Source organism: Drosophila navojoa, chromosome 2 (genome assembly GCF_054131105.1).
Source record: "Drosophila navojoa isolate 15081-1374.11 chromosome 2, UAZ_NAV_1.0, whole genome shotgun sequence".
NCBI lineage: Eukaryota > Metazoa > Arthropoda > Insecta > Diptera > Drosophilidae > Drosophila > Drosophila navojoa.
The window spans coordinates 9,280,991-9,297,258 of record NC_142890.1 but is presented as its reverse complement, the minus strand read 5'-3'; the positions used below and the strand labels follow the sequence as shown (position 1 = coordinate 9,297,258).

The following is a 16,268-nucleotide window of genomic DNA, read 5'->3' as shown; positions in this document are numbered from 1 at the left end:
CATGCAAATTGGTACGCTGTCGCTGTCAAGTTGATTTGTCATCTTTCAACTTTGACAGCACGTGAGCTGCATGTAATTGCCAATGTCAATACCAATGCCACATGTCAGTTGCCAGTTGCTAGTTGCCGATGGCAACGGCGATGGCGATGGCGATGACGATGGCAATGACGATGACGATGGCAATGCTAAGGGCCGGCGACAGTAGCCGTTGACAGGCATTGGCAGGCCGAGCAAATTGGCGGCACATGTTGCTCGCAACATTGTTGACGAGCCCAGTAACATGTTGCCAGCGATTGTTTACGGCCATGCTATCAGCTTTTATTGGCAATAGGCGGCCAGCATTGGAATTGTTTTATAATTTTTTGGCTCTGCTCTCCCATTCTCCCTCTCCCCGCCTTGGACTCTAATTGCCTAATTAATCGTACAACGCTGCAGAGCAAACACTTGAAATGTGATTAAAGCTCTTGACCTGCCCAGATCGCCAGTTTGTTCTTAGCCAATTTAATTGGTACGATATACGGAGTGTCCGGAGCGAAAGAGAAAACTAGAACAACAGCCAACAAGCAGATACAAAACGTGGTGGCATTTAAAAATTTAACGATTTCACACTAATGGCCACTCGATAAGGCTGCGAGCAGAACCACACCACACCACACCACACAACGAACCACCGCGAGCAGCACCCGTGCTGGGGGCATTGCTAGCATCTCAAGGGCGCGCCCGTGCCGTAAGGCCTACGCAAAAAGCCCGGGATCCGAGCGCTCTAACGAACGACTATCGCACACAAGAGTCAAGTACAAGAGCCAGCCATGATCTTGATAATTGCCAAAAACGTTTGCGCTGTGCGGTCTGCGGTCGGCTGGCCTAGGCCCGGCCCATGCCACGCCCAACGCCACCACCGCACCATCACCAGCAGACAGAGCAGAGCAGAGCAGAGTAAAGCAACAAACATGACTTTTAAGGGCCTTACATGTCGATTGGAACGATTGCCCCATGCAGCTGTGTGGCCAAGGCAAACGACTCGGAACAAATCGTGTGACGAAGCTGTAAACGATTTCGTCGTAGCTGTCGACAGCTCCGCCTCCTGCTATCCCTCATCCTGCAGCAGTTGCCAGTGCTTCGTTTTCTATGTACCATTGCCCATTGATAAGCTGGGGTGCTTCGTGTAAAAATGTGTGATTCGCTGAAGTTTATTGATCAGCTTGGCTAAGACTGGAATCCATTAAATTGTTGAACAAAGTAAATAAAGACTAACAGAAACATAAAGATTTATATATAATTATTTACTTTTAAATTCTAAAATTGTAGGAAAATACCATGATGGAAAATGATAAAATACATTTGCTTAGTTATCCAAGCAGTCCGTTTGGTAAGAATCAATCAGTTAAATGGAGAAAACCCGTTACGAAGCGTGTCAAAGGTGACAGCAGCCGTATTAGAAATCAATTTGAGATGAGCTACAGCAGGTAACAGTAAACACAAAATGCCAAATGGTAGTTGGTAAATGGTAAATTACGAGGCCTCAGAACGGAACTGCAAAACAAATCAATCTGTATGTAGTCAGCCAAGCAGCAGCAGCAGCAGCAGCAACAACAGCAGCAGCAGCAGTAGTAGAAGAAGAAGAAGAACCATTCAAGAGTCCAATTCCAATTGTGATTATATTTTTAGTCGGGTGCCGGTGCTCCGACTGCACCCCGGCAGTCAATGCACTTGGACTCGGCCACCTGCTGGCCCACCAAGCCGAGCCGAGCCAAGCCAAGCCAAGCCAAGTCAATCTCAAGCCAAGCGCACCTCGTCGTACGGTTTGCGTAAATTGTTTTCAGTCTCCATGTTTCCATGCTTCCACTTGCCGTTTTAGTCCCCACAATCGGGCTTGTGGTCAATGCCGTTTGCTGGGTGGTGTTAATTCTTCCACAGCTAATTCTTGGCATTATTCGCTGCTAGCTTGTAGTTAGCAGCCGTTGATCGCCGGCCTGACAGCCGCAGAAGTCATAACCCAGGAAGCAGCGAGTGCTGCCGCTGCAAATCAACTCGCATTAGCCGCTCATTTTGATATGTTCGGATATGTGAGCGCACACATGCGGAAGAAGTGGTCAGCGGTGGCCCAAGCATTAGGGAAAGAAACTAACCGCCTGCCTGGGAACTGGCAATCGCTGGATACCATTGGTCCATCATCAGCGACTATCTATAGGCCATAAATGTTGACAGCTGCTGGAATGATAATTGATATTGCAATGCAAAATAACAAAGAAAACTATTAGAATATATATAATTTTGATATAGAGATATAGAGCTAGCAATTAACAGCTAGAGTATACATCTGCCATTGCCAGAGAAATTGACTTAGTTTCCGAAAACGATTCCAATGCGATAGATTAGCGAAAGAAAAGGCACACAAATGCAGCTGCATAAATGACGGAGATATTGCATTCGCTGGAAGAAATAAATAATACTCAAGACGAAGCGGAGCAATTAAAAGGCCAATTTGCCACGCAGCCGCAGCAACAAATAACAAAGTTTATCAATCTCTGCGATGGCTCAAGAAATGTTATAAATGTGCACATGCCAAATTGTTGATGTTGATGCTGCTGCTGTTGTTGTTGTTCGGTTGGTCAACGCATGCGATTGTTATTGTTGCGAGTATTTTTGTTGCTCGCGACTGTCGAGCAACGACCATAAAAACATTTATAAGCCTCATTATGAAGACTAGAATTTCTTGTCATTGAGACCAGACTTTCACAGCGTGCGCGCGCGCTCTTAGAATGCCATCGAGCGGGGAAAATCGGTGTGCGTAGGGTGGAGGGGGGTTGGGCTGGCAGAGAGTGGCTAACAAAAAGGCAAACTCGGTGACCATCATCGATGTTGTCTCTGTGTTGCTTTTGCCATTGCCATTGTTGCCATAATGTAATGCTGATTTTTGGTTGTTAGAAGTGGGCTATAACGCGGCCGCCTTTGAAGTTGTTTGGCAAGTGCGTTTGTCAAGTTCGTGTCTTAAGTCTTTTGTTTGACACAGCCTCTTTTTTAGCAAGATTTAATATTTGTTCGGTATTTAGCCGCCAATTGCAAACGCACTGCCCGCAAACACCCAGTTGACCCACTGAAGCATGCGGCCCTAACTGCCAAAGAAACCACCGGCTGCGGCTGCGGTGCGCTGCCCGGCTGGCCACTAGTTGACTGGCTGCCCGTTTAGCTGAGTGACTGACAGCCATCACACTTGGAACGAACCCAAATGTTGCCCCAAACACACACACACAACCACAAACACACACACATAGACAGGGAGACATGCTGGACACTGTTTTCTCTTTTGTTGCAAACGTTTTCATTTTCACGCCGCGTCTTTTGTTTCATTTTCATTTTCATTTGCGTTTCAGTTTCGGATTTCGGGTTGAGCAGTCTTCAAAGGCTGAAGTGCAGCACTTGAGCTAACGGCACTCGGTGTTTAAAGCGACATGCGCAACGCAGACATAAGTTAAGCCGCCGTCCATATAGTTTTATATTGCGAGTGACAAATTGCAAGCGCCCTTTGGGGCTGTGCTGCGAGTCTCTGCTGGCTGTTCATAAATATTTGCCAACTGGCTGCAACTGGCTGCAGTCCTTGGCAATCTCGAGTGCGATCTAACGCACGCTGGCAGCATTAGGTAATAAATTGGTGGCCCGCCCCGATGGCCACGAAAATTGAATTGTTTGTTGTTGGTGGCGATGCCTGCGCTGGTGGTGGCTCACGGAGCGCAGGCGAAGGCGAAGCGCGATCGGCACGCCCACATTGCGTTGGCCAGGCTCATTAGCGAATATCGTGGGATTGAACATCATTTTTTTGTTTTTGTTTTGTTTTTGCTTTTGTTTGCCCAGCGATGAGCGCACCGATCTAACTGAAATCTCCTCCAGCTTGCAGTTGGACTGCTGCAGCCAGCCAGCGGCCGCAAGCCGGCCAGCATCTGCGGCACGCAAAATAAATGAGCGCACATTAAGTTAAATGATTGCGAATATTAGAAAATATTGGCATGCCAAATGCTGGGCAGGCTTAGGCCGAGCGAGGCGCAGCTGTTGCTATTTGCTAAAAATAATAAATGGATCCTTGGCCTTGGCGACGGCCACGTCGTTATGTCTCATTAGCACTTGCCGGGCATTTACTTAGGTGCGCAAATTAAAATAAAGAGCAACGCAGCAGTTGATGGAAAGCTTTAGATTCAGAGCCGGGCCAGAGCCAGCTCAGCTCAGCCCAGCGTCAGGCTCAAAGAGGTTTTTGAGTCAGGCCAAAACCCGTTTCGAGTCGTTCGCCGGCAAACACAACAACGCAACAAAAAATGAGCCACTCAGCGGCCACAGCTGCCTCGCTCAATTGAGTGGTTTGTCTTTGCGCCCTGACTTTGCTTTACAGCCAGGAAGTTGATGCATGACCAAAAAAGCAAAATTATCTTTGAGCAATTCTGGCTGCAATTTAATGATTTCGAATTGGCCAAAACTTTTAATGAAAGTGCCTGCTCCGTTAGCGGGCAACGAAAGATGCTCTCGGAGACGCCTTCACTTTTTGTTTCCCTGCAAAAATTACATAGGCAGCTGTTACGGCTGGCAATCAGCATAAGATTTCAGCGTTTCACTTGTTGTTGCTGTTGGTCGTTGTCGTTGCTATTGCTCGAACTGTTATTTTTCTTTTTTATTTTTTCAGAATTCCCTGTTTCGGTTGTTCGCTGCGCTTTCGTGTCAACACATTTTATATGCCAGCGAAACCGGCCTGCAGCTGGAGCTGGAGCTGGAGCTGAAGCACCCGGCCAGATAATCAAAAGTCCAACTGGCAATTCGGCAAGTGGCTCTGGCAGGCTATCATTCATTCATTCGCTCACTCACTCACTCACTCACTCAGTGAGACATTCCCGTGAATTCCAAAAGCTGTGCTAAGCGTGGGCTCAATGAGGTCAGTTCGAAACTCTTTTTGGCCAATATGCTTTAGCAGTGTCTCTCTTCTATTTGGCCAGGCCATTGACTAGCGGCCAGAAATTTCACTTTTCATATGCCATACGCCATACGCCATAGGCCATATGCCATTTGTTACCATATGCCCAATGGCACATGCTAATGCCTAATGCCTGCCCACGACCCGGTGAACTTTTGGCTTGCCAATGACTGATATGGGTCACGGCACAGGTAGTACATAGCACGCCGTTCCCATATTTGATTGTCAAACATGGGTTACCGTTTGGCCAAATTCGCTGTAGCTGCTCCCGCTCTCCGCTACTCCCTGCTGCTGCTGCTGTCTCTGCTTGCGGCTGCTGCTGTTGTTTCTCGCTGTTGTCGTTGCGGCCGCTTCCATGCTTCCATTGTCCATGTCGCCGTTGTCAGTGTTGGCTGTCAATTTTGTCAGGTTGGCTGACAGGCCAACAAGCGCAGCAACTTGGCTAACTGGCAAATGCTTTTGTGCAAAATCAATGCCGCGACTGCATGCACCGCATACAAGATCAGATCTGGGCAGGAGCAGCCGCAAGGCTTTGCCCACATTGCTGTTTGCTCCACAAGCAGTGCCAAATTTATGTTCCACACGCCATTAATCACGGCCCAGCGAGTGTTGGCGTTGGCATGTGCCCCACTGCGGTCGGCTCAGCCAACCGAAGAATTTCACAAATCATAACCGCAAACAAATTTGTTTTGTTTGATAATTTTTGGCCAATGCCGCTGACACATATAGCCAGCTGGCCGACAGCTTCAATGATCCAATAGCCGGACTACGGCTGTGGCTTCGAGACCCATTTGTGCTAGTAATTTGGGAAGTGGCTGCAAATTAACCTTAATTGATTGCATTTGACAGCAGCAGCAGAGGCAGCAGCGTTGGCAGAGGCAGCATCAGCTACACGCCAGCTATTGTGGGAGCTGGTCTTTAAACGAGACTAGACTCGTTTTTGGAAACTCACACAGAGAAGCGCTCGATTCGTAATAGCGTTCATTATGTCTACAGCTGATCTGCCGTTCGACTGCACGGGAATAATTCAAACATTATCATTAGCCCGTTTCTATTCTTCAGTCTGAAAAGTGAATCCGTGTGGCTTCGTTGTATTTGTCTCTGTGTATGTGTGGGTCTGGCTGGGTCTATCGATTGACCTGCTGAAAATCTCGGGGCACACAACTTCACTTTCTATTTATTTACTTAATGCCGGCTGAAGCGGCGGCCTCTTTTGTGCCAAAGTGCACAAATCACTTCGATTTAATAACTATAATCGTTTGAGGGGGCCCAGCTCCACAAGGTGTTTATGGCGAATCGTGACAAAATGCTTTGACTCACTGACAAATTGGTGCAATGAGCCTGTCGGCGAAACAGCAAACGTTCCCTGATTGAGCATCCCGGGCCTTTTGACATTTTGCCAAGTGGATTTCGCTAAGCAGATTCAAATGGGTTGGGCGAAGAAAGCTGCGGCTGGGCCGCACATTAGTCAAAGGGAAATTTTATCAAGTGAGAATAGCTCAGTTGGAATCATTGCCAAAGTGTTGGCATAATGTGTGTTCCCCTGCTTCCTCTCAAGCTGCTGCAACTGGGATTGACTACTGCCAGCTGAGCATAACTCATAACAAAATATGGGTTTGTGGAACAAAGTCAATTGGTATGCGAGATTGGAGCATCAGCAATGTAATACAATTTAGCCATTATTGGCATACAGGATGTGCAGAGAAAAAAGTCCCACATATAAAGTATGAAATGCTGAATATCTTGGCAATGGCTTCTAGTTGCATATCTCCTCTTGATATGCAAATAAACGTAGAAAGTAAACGTAGCAATGCATGATGCATATTTAATTTGCGTAGCTACTAGCTAGGCTAGGCGCCCACCTCGCAGCACCCGCTAAGGCGGCATCAGTCGCTGCACTCCAGTCAAGCTCTACCCAAGATGGCATAAATTTCGAACTGAACAAGTGAAATTGACCAAATTTGGCAACTGTAACTGCATAAACTGCAAGTCAAATGGGACTCAAGTCACTTTGATGTGTCCAACAAAGGCCAAAACCTCAAAGGAGATGAAGACGACGACGACGGCGACGGCGACGGCGGCAACGGCGACAGAGATAAAGCACGCAAATGTGTTGAAGTTGGCCAACATTTTGGCCAATTGCCCATATAAATGCTACAACAGCGAGTTTTCAGCATAAATTTGTAAATCTTTCTGGATTTTTTTTTTCTATCTGTTTTACTTTCGGCGTTTTCTTTATATTTCGTTTTTCGTTTTTTTTGTTAGTAAGCCAGCGAGTTGACGCATTTACGGCAACTTGTCGCAACCAAAATACAATTTTAAGCAAATTAGTTACATATGTAAATACATCAAGAAACGCATGTACGCCTTTCACAAACCGCTTTGGCTATTGCGAGTGGCCCGCTGGGATAAGACTGACGCTGGACTTGCGGTGAAAACATTTGAAGCTCTGCTGTAAGCATGCACTTCCTATCTCTACTCCATCTAGTTGCCTGACTATCTCTGATAGACAACAAGCATATTCAGATGCCTTATCTTAAGTCAGCTTTTTTCTTTAGATAACATTTCAACTAGGAACATGCATAGTTGCAATACTGATTCCCACTTGTACATTCATTGCATATCACACTTTACATTCACACCACTAAAACCACCAAAAGACTCTGTTGCATATGGATACATCAGCGTTCAATACAAACGAGTTGGAGCTGCATTCCAATGAGCACTATTTGAGTATCTGGTGTAAATAGCAACACTTCCACCTGCACGCTTTCAGATTCATCAAGTAATTCACACTCTTAAGATTGACTTTCCATAGATCTAGTTTCTACGTATTTCTGCGACTATTTAATATTAAATGTAAACTAAACTAGTTTCTAACTTTTCATTACTGAAGACTGTAAGGCACATTGTCCTAGAACTTGACATTTGCTCTTAGCTGCATGACATGGAAATTCTCATATCCTGGCTAATAGTCTAACTGTACTTATAGCTTCATGTCTCTGGCTGCTTACCGACCACTTAGCGTGGCCCAGAGCCGTAACTCTAACTTAATTATAATACTCGAGCGCACTCGTATACAAACATTCACACACCCAAAGAACGCCCCGAATGCCATGGGGCAGCCGCACGATTGAAGCGAGCCCCTTCTGAATGCTGTAAATAACTAATATGCTAATTAGACGTTGCTCCTAAGTAGTGCTCGCTGTACGCTGCACAGATACAGATCTCGCTGTCCTCCCTCTCTCTCTCTCTCTCTCTCTTTCTCTCTTTCTCTCCTATCTTAGCGGTCCACTAATTGTTGGTCAATGGTCGACGGCCGCGTGCATTTTACTGGGTTAACAGGTGACTCGGAAAGAGTTCATTTCTAGGGAAAGAGCGAGACAGCGACAATTCCCTATGACCGCTAGACTCAAATGCAGCCACGCCCACTAGCAGGCGGTGCCAAAGAACCGAAATGTTTGAGGTGCATAATTAGCATAAGATTATTGAACTAATTGCTGCATATGAATTGCTTAACTACTAAATTACTACAGAGCTTTGGCTGCCTGCCCAGTGTGGGAAATGCAAATGATCCTCATCTAGACTAATATTTCATTAGTTGTAGCGGCTGCTGCTGCTGCTGTTGTTCTTCTTCTAGTTGCTTCTGCTGCTGCTGCTGTTATCTCATTACATAGACAAAGCGACCCTCGGGGCAAAATTTGGCTAATTTGGGCAAGAGGCAGCAACATCTCCATAAATTATGCAACTCCTGCCACAGCCGAGGCAACGGCTCTTTGAAGCGCCGCTCGAGATTCTCACATTTGTCAACACTCTCCGGCCACGTTCTGGCGGCAAATGTGCTGGCATGCAACATGGCCAGCTAAAGGGTATTGCAGGTACTGTTATAGGGCGGACCGGAGACTTGGCAGTCATAACGTAACTTGATCATATTACATAAAATTAATTAAAATTTTTGAACATGATTTCTCATTGCAGTCTTCAACTCCATATAATTATGTTAAATCTATAAGTATTCATAAATTGAATGAAGCGTATAAATACCTCGGTGAGCTTGGCTTGAAATTTGTCTACAGTTCGCTCTAGCTCAGTTCCAGTTGCAGTTGCAGTTGCAGTTGATGTTGCCACTTGCCACTTGCCGGCCAGCAGACACATAAATCCCAGGCCGTCGAGTTGCGATGAGCTGCAGAGCTGAGGCTTGCCTGATCGCCTGTTCATTTGCACACGGTTTGGCAATTTCACAGATTTATCATTTTTATCGTTTTGCTCAGCCAAAATTTATTAATATGCCACGCTTGCGAACCGGTCTGCCGCACCTCGGCCCGGAAATTTATGGCCGCTGGCTGCGTCAGCGATTGGCAACAGGCTGCAGCCTGCAGTCAGCTGGCTAGCAGCTGGAGCTGGAGCTGGAGCTGGCAAACTTTTACGCATGTTACCGTTGCACTGTCGCTTGGCGTTCTTGCAGCTGCTCACACGTCGCGCCGCTGGCTGAGCTGCAGCTTAATATTTTGTGGGGATTAGATAAGCGAGCTGGTGCATAATTGGCCAGATCTTTGGGCATGCTGTTTGCATATCGCGTGCCATCAGGCCGTAGCCATCAGTTTCACTTGCGATCCCATCGAGCTGGCACTCAGCTGGCAGGGCTTAGGCAAATAAATTGCCAAGCAGCAGCCGGAGGGGGCTAGCCAAGTATCCAGCTAGCCAGCTATCTGGCTGCCTGGCATGCAGATGAGATTGTGATCTTGGCCTGTTATGAGTCAATCAGACGCCTGCTACATTGTCACCATCACCTAGCGGTTGCCGCAGGCGCGTAGGCAAGCAACATGCGGAGATTGTTGCGATTGCATCATGAAATTTAACTGCCGTGGAACAGTCGTACAAGGGGCGCTCGAAAGTCTTCGCATAAATTGGCAGCAAGGAGGCTTGGCGTCAATGCAGGCTACTGCTGCTGCTACTGCTGTTGCTGCTGTTGGCTGGCTGGCTGGCTTATAAGGCGCCGCTGAGGTAACGCTCCATTCAGCTGTCCGCTGGGCAAAATGTTTATGAGATGACGATGCTGGCCGGAGGACAGGCAGGCCCTATCTCTGCTCAATTCTTTCATAATTTCTATGAGCTACACAAAAATACTACCTTAATGGTAAATGAATAGACATCAAAGCCGCCGCCTGCAAATATCATTTCTTGTCCTTGGCACTCGCTGTGGGTAGCCCAAGCTTCAAGTCGGCTGCCACTCTCTTCACGAGCGAAGCTATCTCCTTGAAGGACTTGTGGTTCTTATCGGACAGCAGATTGAATATCACGCTCTCTGTGCTGGATATTATGCAACCAATTTGACGTAGTCGTTCTAGTGCCAAGTCGCGATCCTGATTGAGACGCGATGCACAGCAGTCAGCGACCAGCCACACATCTATTCCATTATTGATGAGGTCAAAGGCCGTTTGCTCTACGCACACATGCGTCTGTCGGGGCATTCAAAATGTTAAACGGAAGTACATTATATTCGAATATGAGAACCTTGCCTCAATGCCAAACAGCACCGCGGTCTTGGGCTTATCGCTAAAAAGATTCTTCATCATATTTTCAACTTCCGGCACAATCATGCTGAATTTTGTCTTTGGCACAACCGCACAGGCATGCTTCACATCCAGTTCGCTAACTGTGCTGCCTAGTCTCTCGGGATATTGCTCTGTAACCACTAATGGAACATTCAACACCTTACCAGCTTCTATCTAAAATTTAAGCTATTTTCTGTTGACGATAAATAACTTCAACTTACCAATTTCTTTGAATTTTCTATTACCGCCTCGATCAAGGGAATAGCGGGTTTGAATTTTTCCTGTATGTCGCACATCATGAACAACGTCTTGTTTGATTTCAGGCGGTAAAGTGATTGCCTCATGCGGTTGACCATATTTCTTCAAAAATTGATTAATAAAATTTTGAATTTATGATGGAGTTATTGAATTTGAAAATTGCCGCAAAGCTGTCGCCCTCTGTTGGCAGTCGTAGGAACTTCGTATCACAGTATAAATGCAGTTCAAATTATCGATACCGATGCCACTGTTAATATTATTGTGGAAAAAACGCGCTCTGTTAACCTAATGTTACGTGTTAAAATACAATTTCTACAAGCGTTGTCAGATTTTCGCAGCAACAAGTGTCGTGCATCTAACATTTAATTAAACGGTTGTTAAAGTGATGCACATAACTTAATTTAATAATTATAATTCACGGTTAGGATCAAAGCCGACTGGAATGCTGTCAAAATAATTATTAATACGAATTTATAAATATTATTCTAAAAGTTCCTGATAGTCATTGATGAATTTTATATGACTATTTCCAAGATTTGGAAACGTAAACAAAACAGTAAGTAAAAGAAAAGCCGGCTGTTTCATAACATTTCGTACAATTTGTAATATTGGCTTGGAAAAATAGGCACTTATCGAGCTGCCGTCCATCAGATGTTTGCTATCGAAAACTTAACATTCTTGGGCAGCAGGCCACACTATTTTCTCTTAAACTGGTCATACAGTCTGCTACCTCGCCTATGCTTTGTTTACCTTTTTCTGTTTACATATTTTAATTTCTTTTATTTTTATTACAACTAAAGTGTTAGATTTTCCATTCAAAATTCTTTTCAATAGGCAAGTGTAAAATAGAGTGTCAATGTATTTATTGCCGTGTCAAGTAATGCTTTGAGAAAGGTCGTATGGTTGTGCATTGACTTTGCCGCAACCACCAGTTGCATGCCGCTAATTTGCATGCAATTGTGGTCAGATGCATGTGTGTGTTTTTGCGTGTATTTATTTGTGTATGCATCATTTTTGTCGAAACACCAATTTGGCATCGAACCAGCGCCAAGTTCTTGGTTGACAGTTACAGCGCGCACAACTAATTGCAGGCTAATAAATTACGCTTCTCTGAGAATTATCAAGGCGTTCAAATTACAAACAGATACACATACATAAAAATTTATGTGTGTACATGCGTTTGGCAGGGTTATTTCACTTTCGAGATAAGCGTCGCTGTACGATTTGCTGTCCGCTGTCATATAAAAGCAAAAATATCAAATGCTCGACAACGTGCTGACGGCTAAAGCTACGCCGGCGTCAACAGCAACGCCAGCGTCGGTGTCAACGTCGGCGTCGGCATCGACATCAGCTTTGCCGTCAACGCTGCCAACGCCTTTATCAATTTGCAACGGATACGCAAGCTCTGACAAGTTGAATTAATCGTTTAGCCATCGCGGCGCGCTTTAGAGGCTAGACCCTAGTCTCGAGACTCATACAATCCCAGCACTCTCACAGTTGGCCTCTCTCAGTTGTTCTCCCACTCACTCTTACTCTCCCATCTCCCCTCAGCCAGCTGATTGCGCCGCCCTCTCTCTATCTTTGCCAAACTGTTTTCGAATTGGTCTCGGTCCATTCGCATCGCAATCGTTCAGTAGCTAAGGGAAGCATTCGCCTGTCAGACGTTGTCTGAATCTGCCCCAGCAATTTTCGACTGTCCTAGAATTGGCGTTGGCGTTTCATTTGATTAATATTGATCAATTGATAAATAGAAACACACACAGACGTTCAGTTGCGCCCTGGTCATAAATTCTGGCATAAATGCTGTTGCTCTGACGCCGCTGAATAGGAATTGAAGCAGCCGCCACTTTCCGCTGAATTGGTCTGTTTGCGTTGGCCTTTATGCCATTAAAGCTTGCTAATATTTTGCTTTCTAATTTCTCTTGCAGTTAGTCGTATAGTACAAATTGTATAGGATGAGCCTCCAATCCATCAAATATCAGCGCGGGAGCCTGGAGATACTCGATCAGCTGCTTCTGCCCGTCGTCTCCAAGTATCTGCCGGTGCGTGGCGTCGAGGATGGCTGGAAGGTGATCAACAAGATGCAGGTGAGCACCAATAATCATGTAGTCGATCCGCACCCAACCGAATGGAATTGCAGTCTACGTACTCAACTCTCGAATTATGTTCAAATTGTCATTCGTCCGCTCTATAAATACCGCAATTAAAGATTTCGTTCAGATCATTTAAATAATTCTTGCAGATTGGTGCCAAGCATCAAAACGCTTGCACACATCATCATCAAAATTAATTGCATCTTGCCCAACAGCAATTTGTTTGCGGATTTCTCATTTAAATGAGGTTCCCTCTACTCTACCAAGACGCCATATGTAGAACGCTGGGCCGCATTTTTATTTATTATAATTTTTGTAAAGCAAATAAAATCGGCGAGAGGGAGAGATTATTTTGCAGTTGTTTACTGCTGCCTTTGTAAAAAGAGCGCGTATGCGGCTCATCACGTGGACTGCGAGTCGTATTATATAATGTGGACTATAAAGAGTTTATGGCCAGATAAGAGCGTTGACACAGCAGCAACAGCAGCAGATGATACCCAATATAAAGCCCGCACTCAAACCCTCTCAGTAATTGTTTGTCTTATTTTTGTTTACGCTCTTTATAGGTGCGGGGCGCTCCGGCTATAGCCATTGTGGGCTGCCTCTCGCTGGCTGTTGAAATCTATCCAGAGGAGTTTAGTAGCAAAAAATCGCTGCGTCAGGAAATCGAGGGCAAGCTAAACTATTTGGTTTCCGCACGGCCCACGGCTGTTAACATGAAAATTTCCGCTGACGAGCTAATCACGCTAGCCAACGAGCTCACCAAGGATGATGCCATAACGGTGGGCGAGATGAAGCAAAGGTAAATTGGAAGAGTCAAGACTCAAGAGCATACAACTTACACAAATGATATTCCAGATTCCTGAAGGCCACCGAGGCCATGCTGGAAAAAGACATTGCCGACAACCGTGCGATTGGCGCTAATGGTGCTAAGGCCATATTGGAGCATGTGGCTGAGGCGACGGGTGTGGCTACAGCTGGTCCCGTGCGTGTGTTGACGCACTGCAACACGGGGTCTCTGGCCACAGCAGGTTATGGCACAGCGCTGGGCGTCGTGCGGAACCTAAGCGAGCTAGGCAAGCTAGGTAAGAGACAGCTTCACTCCAAGCAAGACAGCCATCAATTAACGAACAACTAATACTCTACAGAGCACGTTTACTGCACGGAGACGCGACCGTATAACCAGGGCGCACGCTTGACCGCATATGAGCTGGTGCACGAGAAGCTACCCGCCACTCTGGTGCTTGACAGCATGGTTGCGGCGCTGCTGCGCGTGAAGAATATTGCAGCAGTAGTCGTGGGCGCGGATCGGGTGAGCTACTCATTGTGTCGCGTCTGCTTGGCTGGCTAATCAGTGTCCTTTATCCCATCCAGGTGGCTGCCAATGGAGATACGGCTAATAAAATTGGCACCTATCAAATAGCAGTGGTGGCCAAGCACCATGGCGTACCGTTCTATGTGGCTGCACCGCTGACCTCCATCGATCTGCAGATACCCAGCGGTGATCACATCATAATCGAGGTGCGACCCGACCGCGAAATGACGCACGTGGGCGAGCATCGGATTGCGGCGCCGGGCATTAATTGCTGGAACCCCGCCTTTGATGTGACTCCCGCTTCTCTCATCACTGGCATCATCACGGAGCATGGCGTCTTCAAGCCGGAGGCGCTCAAAGCGGAGATCACCAAGCTGCTTGGGTTATAACAGCTGCACAAACTGTTGTTTCTGTTGTTAATATTTGCGTTAAATGAATGCACTCCAGTTGCAAAAAGCACCGCACAGACAGTCAGAGCCACACGGAACCACATGCAAATGGGGAGGCAGCCAGCTGGCTTTTGTATATGTAAATCGGCGCTAAACGAAAATATACAATGCACATTATATTTACACAACTAGGCTGAAGAATTAAGGCAGATGTTTTACTTGTTATGTTTTGATTCTTAAATAGCGTAGTCTTTGTTTGGCAAGGCTTAAAACCTTTGCGCTGATTGAGAATGCCACACTAGGTGGTAGACGACGGAGAATGGAGTCACACATAGCATCGCTTCTGTTGTTGCTGCTCGGCTTTGGTTTGTGCACCTGCCAGCTGAATATCTACAACAATTTTCGCAATATGCAAGTGCGCCTGGCTAGTTCGACTGCTCCAGCTCCGAATGCCAACCAGCCATTGCGTGAGGGCCGCGTGGAGATCAGTTTCGACAATGGCGTCAGTTGGGGCACCATTTGCAGCACGCACTGGACACTGCGCGAGGGCAATGTCGTGTGCCGTCAGCTAGGCTTGGGCTATGCTTCCATGGCGACTTCAAGTACGAAGCATGGCAATAGTAATACGAATCCTTGGGGCCTGGTGGGTACGCGATGTCGCGGCACTGAGCGAAAGTTGTTAGAGTGTTCCCGAGAGCCAACATACCCGGCTGTATGCGATGCCCACAATCGTAATGTCAGCACAGTGGCCTGTGTGAGCAAATCGGCAGATCTGGAGCTTGGTGTTTCGGACATCGAGATAAGTGCGTACCTGGCATTGGTACCCATGACTCAGTTGACCTGTGCCATGGAAGAGAACTGTGTGTCGAAGGATGCGTATGTGATACGCAGAACAAACCCGAGCGCCATCCGCAAGCTGCTGCGCTTCTCTGTCAAGGCTTCCAATGTGGGCAATGCCGACGTTAGTCCCTATGCCAACTACAAGGACTGGGAGTGGCATCAGTGCCACATGCACTACCACAGCATGAATGTCTTTGCCACATTCGACGTGTACAATAAACGGTACAAAAAGGTGGCCCAGGGCCACAAGGCCTCCTTCTGCCTAATGGACTCTGAATGCAATTTAGGCGTGGCCCCTAAATACACGTGCGGCAATACCACGCAAGGTAAGTTTTCAACTGCTCCCTATTCACCTGAGCTATGCTTACGCTAAAACATTGATAGGTATTACCGCTGGCTGCGCGGACGTGTACAGCCATGTGTTAGATTGCCAGTGGGTGGATGTAACCACGGTGCCCGTCAACAACAAATATATTTTGCGCGTCGAGCTTAATCCCGAGTACGTTCTGGGCGAGAAGTCCTTCGAGAATAATGGCGCCGAGTGTGAGCTGGATTATACGGGTGAAGTCCTAACCACAAGGGTCACTAGATGCAAACGAAAGCCGTTGCTTGTATGAAACAACAGTTAATGCATGAAAACGAATACCTACAAACTGCAATTATTATAATTGAAATAAATAAATTAAAAATAATAAATCAACTCACTCTGTCAATCTGCTTGCGCTTTATGGAATTTCATAAATTGATTGATGCAGGCAAATTAAATAATTCGTCCCTTTTGTTACTCAATTCTTTAGTCAGATAATAATTATGACTAAACGTTAAGAAATCCAGCTTTGAGTAAGTGCGATATTTCATTAAATT

The 16,268-nt window shown here is 46.3% G+C and overlaps 3 protein-coding genes across 4 annotated transcripts; 2 read left to right on the top strand and 1 right to left on the bottom strand.

The window, feature by feature from the left end:
• Window positions 1–8,974: 8,974 nt before the first annotated feature.
• Window positions 8,975–10,997, bottom strand: LOC108659606 (isochorismatase domain-containing protein 1). Its single transcript, XM_018112601.3, has 3 exons — window positions 10,731–10,997; window positions 10,474–10,683; window positions 8,975–10,413 (listed from the first exon to the last, which is right to left on the bottom strand). Exons 1-3 carry the CDS (start codon window positions 10,863–10,865, stop codon window positions 10,129–10,131), a joined length of 630 nt encoding a protein of 209 aa, XP_017968090.1. The 5' UTR covers window positions 10,866–10,997; the 3' UTR covers window positions 8,975–10,128.
• Window positions 10,998–11,084: 87 nt separating this feature from the next.
• Window positions 11,085–14,752, top strand: LOC108659603 (methylthioribose-1-phosphate isomerase). Of its 2 annotated transcripts, none has more exons than XM_018112599.3 (6): window positions 11,085–11,323; window positions 12,696–12,854; window positions 13,427–13,662; window positions 13,719–13,945; window positions 14,009–14,172; window positions 14,235–14,752. In XM_018112599.3, exons 2-6 carry the CDS (start codon window positions 12,723–12,725, stop codon window positions 14,562–14,564), a joined length of 1,089 nt encoding a protein of 362 aa, XP_017968088.1. In that variant the 5' UTR covers window positions 11,085–11,323; window positions 12,696–12,722; the 3' UTR covers window positions 14,565–14,752. The 2 variants fall into 2 exon arrangements, with proteins under 2 accessions (XP_017968088.1, XP_017968087.1); XM_018112598.3 differs by lacking the exon at window positions 11,085–11,323 and adding an exon at window positions 12,306–12,628.
• An 80-nt stretch (window positions 14,753–14,832) lies between these two features.
• Loxl1 (Lysyl oxidase-like 1) lies at window positions 14,833–16,026 on the top strand. Its single transcript, XM_018112600.3, has 2 exons — window positions 14,833–15,730; window positions 15,789–16,026. Exons 1-2 carry the CDS (start codon window positions 14,884–14,886, stop codon window positions 16,019–16,021), a joined length of 1,080 nt encoding a protein of 359 aa, XP_017968089.1. The 5' UTR covers window positions 14,833–14,883; the 3' UTR covers window positions 16,022–16,026.
• The last annotated feature ends 242 nt before the right edge of the window (window positions 16,027–16,268 follow it).